The 8,868-nt window shown below is 37.2% G+C and overlaps 1 protein-coding gene across 1 annotated transcript; it reads left to right on the forward strand.

Annotated features, from left to right (window-relative positions):
• Positions 1-3,867: 3,867 nt before the first annotated feature.
• Positions 3,868-5,073, forward strand: LOC143602622 (F-box/kelch-repeat protein At3g23880-like). Its single transcript, XM_077079667.1, has one exon. The coding sequence runs from the start codon at positions 3,868-3,870 to the stop codon at positions 5,071-5,073; it is 1,206 nt and encodes a 401-aa protein (XP_076935782.1).
• Positions 5,074-8,868: the final 3,795 nt, after the last annotated feature.

Below are 8,868 nucleotides of genomic sequence, written 5' to 3' on the forward strand. Positions count from 1 at the left end.
ACATTATCAAAACATTAATCGCGATTGCCAGTGTGTTGGTCCAATTTAAACTCATGTCGTTTCCATACAAAACGAGACAAATAACATGTGACGGTTTTTTTAAGCTAATATGAACTAGTGGAAGCCAAAATTAATAAAATGTTTTTTTTTCTTTGCTAGGGTTTTTTTTTTTTTTTTTTTTTTGTGAAGTTGGTTTTACCGACCCAGAACCATCCCTAGTTGACTTAAATCTCGTATCTAACTGATCAAAACATAATATAACATTTAAGAAAAACTAAGACAATCAAGGATATTGTTTATCCACCTAAATTTAAGCTTTAAGGTCTACTAGGCAGCCACTTAGATACTCTATTAAGTGCACTTTAGAACTAACTAGTTAGTGTTCCCCACAACATGGCATACCCCCGTTATCAAGCAACACCCAGGAACCTCACCATTGGTGAATATACACGAATTCATTTGTCGTTTTACATATGACGTGAACCTTGTGGTCAGTTTCTTAATGGTAATAGGACGCGATCAAGGTGACCTCATATGGCTATCAACGTTTTTGATCAAGTCAGTAATGTAATTTGTACTTTAAAGCACGAGTGATCAAGTTTTATGACTTATGAATTGGCAATAAATTGTGGATTTGCTATTTTTAGCTTATTTAAATATTCACAAATCAACTTAGGCAATGTGAATACCCAGATGATATATCGTATACCGACCCACAGTTTCCGAATCCTGGAGCATCCTATCAATACAAGGAATAAGGTTATAAAACCATACACCTATGAAGTGTCACCACTAAAACTAGAAGTATGTTTTTTTATGTTTATATCACGGACTAACTAGTATACCCTAACGTTAAACCTACCCAAGCATCGTATTTCAACATTCAGATTTTTATAAAAATTTAACAATCAAATCAAAATAAGGCTTGGGTATGGCCCAGCCTTTCATCCCAAAATTATTTTAACGCATCCAACTAAAGTTCAAGCAATTTAAGTTTCAGTTAAATTCAAACATGTACCGTTTATATCAACTAAAGAGCTGAGCCCGCCGACACTTCCCAAATTATATGCTCCGATTTATAAAAAAAACTCATTTTTCTTTTAAGAATTCAAAAGTGATAATGATCGATAGTTAATATCTTTTGCAGTTTAATGCATAAAAATTTGAAAATAAGATACAATTTTTTTAAAAACTTTTTGGTTTTTTTTTTGAAATTTTTTTCAATTGTTTTAATTTTTATTTATTTTTTTTAAAACAGTTTTTATTTTTTTCCTACAACTATGTAAAATGAACTCCCATCCCCACACTTGAATGAAGAATCGTCCTCGATGAGAATTAGGAAAAGAAATAAAAATATAATAAACTAGAAATAAAAGAAAATAATAAAATTAAAGAACGTATTACTCCTCTGGTTTATGTGCATGCCTTCATAATAAGTGTATCAACGGTCGTATAGCATTTCATTCACAGCCGCAACCTCGGGAGAATAGTTCCAATACACCATCCAGAGCTATCATGCAAAAAGATGTAACTTGTACTAGGCAAAATCGCTCGCATATAGCGGCGTATACAACTAAAACAAAGGTAAGTAATAAACATGTTTTTCTATTTTTATGAGTTTTTTTTATTTTATTAGATTTTGATTTTATATTTTTTGTATTTTATTTTATAAATGAAAAGACAAACAAAATACCCTCAATATCAGCTGATCGAATGGATATTGAGTACGAGCGGCTTCAATCGGGAGAATCCTTAAAAACAAGTAAAGGTAAAAATAGATAAATCAAAAACTTGGGCTGCCTCCCGAGAGCGCTTGGTTTAACGGGTCCTCAGCCTAACCCCTATCTCACGTCTAACCCAAAAATTTTGTAAGGCGCAAAACCTCGCCTTCCTTCATGCTCGCCTTCTCACAAATGCAGTGCTTCATACGGTGACCATTAACTTTGAAGCTCCCATTCTTGTCTTCAATTTCGATCGCTCCATACGGGAAGACTTACTTAACTGTATATGGTCCATACCATCGAGAACGCAACTTTCCCGGATGCAATTGAGTCAAGAATTAAACAAGAGTACGACGTCCCCACACTTGAATTGTTTATCACCTCTCAACTTTCTATCATGCAGCTCTTTAGTCTTCAGCTTATAATTGTACGAATGTGCGTAAGCATGGTCGCGGAGTTCCTCCAACTCATGTATCTGATGGAAACGGTGAACTCCCGCAGTCGAAAGATCAAGGTTAACTGCTTGAAGCGCCCAAGAAGCATGGTGCTCCAACTCAATATGCAAATGGCAGGTTTTCCTATAAATCATCCGAAACGGTGTGGACAGTGTCGGAGTTTTGTACGCTGTACGGAAAGTCCACAAAGTATCATCTAATTTTTCGGACCAATCCTTTAAATTTAGCCCAACCATCTTCACAAGAATGTGTTTAATACCCTGGTTACTCACCTCTACATGTCCATTAGTCTGTGGGTGGTAGGCAGTCGCAACCCGATGGGTGACCCCATAGCATTGCAACGTCTTCTCCATCTGTGCGTTGCAGAAGTTAGTACCTCGATCGCTGATCAAGGCTTTCGATACACCAAAATGAGAGAAAAGATTTTTTAGAAATCTCACTACAACTCGAGTGTCATTAGTGGGCAAGGCTCTGGCCTCAACCCAAATGGAGATGTAATCAACTACCACAAGTATGCCAAAAACCTCGCAAACTTGAGTAGCATTTTGGGGCATTTTATTTCAGGATGAGATGTTATCGAGACGCTGGCATCGGTTACAGCTTTTAACGAACGCATAAGCATCTTTGAAAATCGAAGGGCAATAGAATCCTGAATCGAAGACCTTCTTAGAAGTAAGAACAGCACCATGGTGACCTCCTGTCGGTCCCTCATGAAAGTGGCACAAAATCTGTCACCCCTCTTCAACATCCACACTTCTCCTCACTAGCTGATCTGTACCTAACGAACAAGAAACGGGCCATCCCAGATGTAGAATTTTACGTCAGCAAAGAATTTATTCATTTGCTGGTGAGACATCTTCCTAGGGAGGGAACCATCGACGAGGAAGTTCACGATATCGGCAAACTACGGGAAGCCGTCATCCTAGGCTCTAACAAACATGAGATTCTCTATCGGGAACTGATCATTGATGTTGACCCCAGTATACCCAATCTCGGCGATCTCAAGACGTGACAAGTGATCGGACGCCACATTCTCGACCCTTTTTTATCACTGATTTCGATATCAAACTCTTAAAGCGGCAGGCTCCATCGGATAAGACGAGGCTTAGCGTATGTTTCCGTTAAAATTTAATACTGGAATGTTCATAAAAAATTATACACACTTGTGTATTTAGTATTTTTTTTTTAAATTAATAAAACAAGCTTATTTGAATGTAATTTATAAAAGTTTCATCTATAACCTTTTAAAATATAATTTATAACCTTTTTAATAAGTTTATATGAATATAATTTATAAAAGTTTAAAAAACATATACAATTTATATATATTTATATTATTATTAAAATATCTAATTCCATTGTTCTCCCGAAAAGTGTGTTTTAATATTTTTTTTATCGAACCTGTTTTCATTAAAGTTATTGCATTGACTTTGAAAGTGTTTAAAAAATTAGCGAATATAATTTCTCTAGAAATAACAAAGTTACCGTTATTTTCCTAGTCACCGACTTTTAAACAAGTCGGTTCCGAGGATACAGTTTCCTATTTTATTTAACTTTTGAATTTCAAATTTAAATACATTGATTCATACACTCTCCTATAAATTAATGCAACCAATTCCTTGCATGTCACGCAAACTGTAAAGCCGTAAACCCTAATCTCACCACCATTCAACCTTGACGAATCCACCATCATGGCAGAGTTGTCTTCGAAAAATATTCATGACATCTTTTCAAGAATGCTTGTGAAATCCCTGGCTCGATTCAGGTGTGTAAGCAAGCAATTCCGCAACTACATCAATGATCCATATCTCGAAACCCTGCATGCCAAACAAGCGACTTCTTCGACCGATTCGATGCTCATCATGTTCCATCAATTCGCATCAGATCTTCCCAACTCACAATGCATCATCAATTTCTTGGAACATAAAGAAGAAACAGGTGGTTGTACCCAAGAAGTGACAAAGAAGCCACCAGTTATGGATTTTATGTGTTTGAAATTACGTTCTAATGTCATAATCCTAGGTTCTTGTAACGGTCTACTCTATTCATCACAACGCCGCCATCGTGACGCCATCAATTTGGTTGTGATCAACCCACTAAGGAAAGAATGTCATGAGTTGCCACCCATGAAGGCAACATTCCATTATGTTAACAAACAAAAGCGGTCACGTGGGATTGATCTTGAAGAGTCGAGCCGACTATGTATCGAGGAGCCAAGCGGGCTTGGTTTCGATGAGTCTACCAATACTTTCAAGATGGCGTGTGTTGCGTTAAGAAAGCAAGATAAGCCACCAAACTTTGATCAACTGGAGGAGGATCTATGCACCATGGTGCATGTTTTGGGCACGGATTCATGGCGAAAGATACCACAAGTCCCATCTTTTCTGATAACCGGTGAAGGCGTGTTCCTTAAGGGATGTCTGCATTGGCTAATCAGTGATGCATATGATGATGATCGTGAAGCCTACTTAGGAAGGACGGTAATAACCTTTGATACGGCTAAGGAGGAATTTGGAGTAATCAATCCTCCTCAAGAACTACCAACTTCCGGTTGGGTTAGGGAGCAGTTGGTTGATTTACATGGTGAGCTTGGATACGTGTATCAAATTGTTAACCGGGGCGTAGAGGTGTGGGTCTTGAAGGAGAGAGGGTGGGTGTTGCACTGTCAGTTCGAGCATGAACCGCCTCTTCTTTATGGTTTCGTAAAGGTTTTGGGGCTTTGGAACGAAAATGGAGATGTGTTAATGATAGATATTGGGAGGAAGATGCTTGTTTACAACTTAAAAAGTCGGGGTTTGTATGAAGTCTGCTTCGATGGTTGGGAAGAAGAAGCCGTAATAGACATAAGATTGTATCAGAGTAGTTTGTTTTCAACTCGTTATTCATTAAAAAACTGATCTAAAAACTTGTATGTTGGCTTCATAAAATGTGGCTGATTGCTTGTTACGTTTTATAGCAATTTGGCTTATCTTATGAATTTTTTGTAGTAATAGATGGTTTAGAGAGACCTTTGTATTTGTAAGTGGTTTACCAACTTTTTTGTAAAAATGGATAACTCGCAAGGGGGGCCTGCGAGTTTTAACAACAAGCTATAAACTCGCAAGGGAGGGTAGCGACTTTTAACATAATCTGACACATTTTTTTTATCTTGTAAGGGTGGGTAGCGATATATAAACACATCAAATCTCTGCCAATGTTTTACGTACTATTCTCTCTCTGCATATTATGAATATCTCTCTCTGCATATTAAGAATAAGAATTTATACACTTTCAAATTGATCCTTACCTATACTTTATATCAAATCATATACTAATATTCCCTTACATGTTTTTGATGAAAATTCTTGGTCAAACAAAAAGAAAAAGTAGTCACGTGAATTCATAGTTTGGAAGAGCTGACCAACAAATATATAAACTCAACTTCACATATAAAAATCTAAATCTTGTTTTGAAGAGAGAAACCCAATCTTACATTAAAAAATGTTGGTAGTTTTGAATATGGGGTACTTTTAAAAATCTAAAACTTGTTTTAAAACTAGTATTACCAAAATGAGTTTGAGGGTAGATCCGGGTCCACTAGAAAATGATATTTTATTTGCTACTAATGAACATCGAGCTTATAGGATACTTTAAGGAAAATAGTGTATTGAATGTTAGGCGAGGCGATCAATAATTTTGGAGTCTCTTAGAGATAAAGCAATCCCACCAAATGTTATGACATAAATTCGTTTAGCGGGTTTTGGTGGCGTTATCGATTGCGGTTATAGGACCGTCGATCATGCATTAGTTACCGCTTTGGTTGAGAGATGGCGTCCGGAAACCCACACCTTTCACTTTCCATTCGGTGAAGCAACAGTAACTCTACAAGACATACAAGTTTTGTGGGGTTTGCCGGTCAACGGTGCCAATTACTGGTGTTAATTACAAGTTCTCGCGAGAGCAAATGGTTAGTATGTGTGAACAACTTTTAGGTTTTACGCCTGAAACATGAGATATAGTTGGGTGTTAGCTAAGTTTACCACGCATTTTAAACGAAATAAAAACCCGCTTTCCTGACAATCCAACCGAGGAGCAATCCAACCGGGTCTGTCCAGTAATCTTGGTGATTAATTGGGTTAAAGTGACCATCATATTGTTCTCTATACGTAGCAGTCGTGTGCACCTTACTCACGATGTCATGTGGATCTTCTCCTCTAAGATGGCATACCACAATGGCATGCGAACATGGAAATCTCAATGTTTGCCATTTGTCGCATGTGCATTTTCTATTCTTGTACTGAACTGTATAGTCATTTCCTCCATCTTTATTTGTTTGCAACTTAGTCACCACCCTATATATTTGCATTCCATAATCAAACGTTGTTACTTTGTGTTCTTGGGATGTAATGTCACGTTCGGTAAACATTCTCCACATGCGTGGGGCAAAGGCGTGTTGCAATTCCATGCAATACGAGCATGCTTTGCAAATTGTTGAACGTCTTTGTTAAAGGTATAATCAATACAAGCTTTTATTGGCAGCAACCTCGCGATCCGTAACGAATTGTTTATACTCTCTGATATATTTGTCGTTAAGTTACCCCATCGGCGACGGCCAACATCATGGGCAAGCGCCCACTTAGTTGCTCCAATTGCATCCAAATAATTCCAAGCGTCAAGATTAATTCCTTTCATTTCTCTTACACCCCACCGGTACTTTCTTCCTTGAGTGGTGCTGCCAATATACCAACATAACCTTTTCAAGCTCATGCTTTTGAACTTACTCATTAGGTTGCTTATGATATGACGAAGACAAAAACGATGATAAGCATATGGCTCCTTCCATTTAGGAAGATTATTCACAGCATGAATAATTCCTTTGTGTCTGTCAGTGTTCTTGTATTTTGCCTTACAACATGCTCTAGAAACTGTCGTAAAAACCAACACCAACTTTCCACTGTCTCCTCGTCGACAATTGCATAAGCTAAAGGTAATATGTGATTGTTTGCATTTTTTGTAACGGCGACCAACATCTTACCCCGATATGATCCCTTTAAATGAGTGCCGTCTACGGATATAACAGGCTGACAGAATTCAAATGCTTTAATTGATGGCCCAAATGCCCAAAAGACATATTTGAATGTAGGCAGCTCGGGCGACCCACGAGGATGAAATAACCAATCTACAACAGTATTAGGGTTCGTGGCCTTTAATGTTGCAATGTATCGAGGGAGGTCTTCAAAGTTACTCTCCCAAGTACCGTAAATAAACCCAATAGCTTTTTTCCTGCCATTCAAAGCCTTATCGTAAGAAACATCAACGTTCAACTTGTCTTTTATTTGCGCTCGAATCTATTTTACTGAATAAGCAATGTCTACTCGAATTGACGATATGATGTGTGCCGCAATATCCTTCGACTTTAGGCACCGATTGTTGTTTGCTATGACTGTTCCATAACAGTTGTGAGCATCTACCCATCTAGTAATCTTCCAATAGTGTTGATTTTTCTTCTTGGATGCGGTGACGTGCCATTCACAAGAGGCGGTGTCTCGGCGAGCTTTTTTATAAGTTTTGCTTTTGGTGTAACACTTTTCTTTCCATAATAATGGTTTGCTATCCGTCACTATCAGCTCTCTAGCACGAGCTATATTCCAATTTCTAACAGCACTCATCACATCTTCTTTTTTTTAAAAACCATACCCACACGAATTTCATTTGCTATAGCATTATATGTATCCATGTGGTCGTCTTCAAATTCAGGAAGCTCGTATTCTTCTAATTGATCAACATTGTCAACATTCATTGGCATGTCATCGAATCCTTGATAAATACCGGCATTGTAGCGTTCCGTTGACGGGATGGGTATTACCTCCTCTTCAGATTCGTCTTCGGTATCTTGAGTATCTTCCGATCTACAATCTTCATAGTTATCAAAGGCACCGTTATCATGAAACAAACATCATCTTCATGACGTGTATCATTATACGGTGGAAACGACAAATTTTCCGGGTTGGCATACGTTGAAGGACCAACTTCCGAAACCCCACGTAAAAGATCCATGCAACTTGTATGTTGGAGCGGAATAATTGGCTGCAACTTGACGTGAAAATTAGCCCGAAAGTTGGTTTCTGATTCGGCTAAATAATACATAATAGCTAAACTGTCGTCACTGACGATAAACGATGTTTCCGATATCCCTTGAAATGTGAAATAAAATAGCAAATGCAAAGAAAATAATTCTTTATCAACTTGAACATGATTGTATCAAGAAATTCTCTGTGTGGCATTCGATGATGGATAATAAACGAAGATGATAGAGTGGATTCGTCACAAGATATAACTCCATTGGAATATGAAATTTCGCCACGCCAAATAAATTTACAAGAAATGGAGGGATTAAAGACATAATATTTGTGTTGAATGAGTATAAGCTCTCTTAAGAAAAATATAGTGATATGTTAATGCACATATTTGAAACTTACAAGTGAGTTGGTGTGCTTAAAATAATAAAAGAGGAAATAAAGATATTTTTATTTTTTAAAGATACAAAAACTTTTGAAGAAACCCGTGACCCATCTTCGTTTTCTGTATTCCAATAATTCATTCATTTGTTGAGAATGATTTGATGTATAACAGGCATGTAGAGAATAAAATGATGATAATAGTTTTAAAACATGTAAGGAATAATGTAGGATTTGATATATAAAGTATAGGTA

This window comes from Bidens hawaiensis, unplaced genomic scaffold, assembly GCF_021521415.1.
Source record: "Bidens hawaiensis isolate Kalapana, Puna unplaced genomic scaffold, B.hawaiensis_p1.1 tig00059253_1, whole genome shotgun sequence".
NCBI classification, from domain to species: Eukaryota; Viridiplantae; Streptophyta; class Magnoliopsida; order Asterales; family Asteraceae; genus Bidens; species Bidens hawaiensis.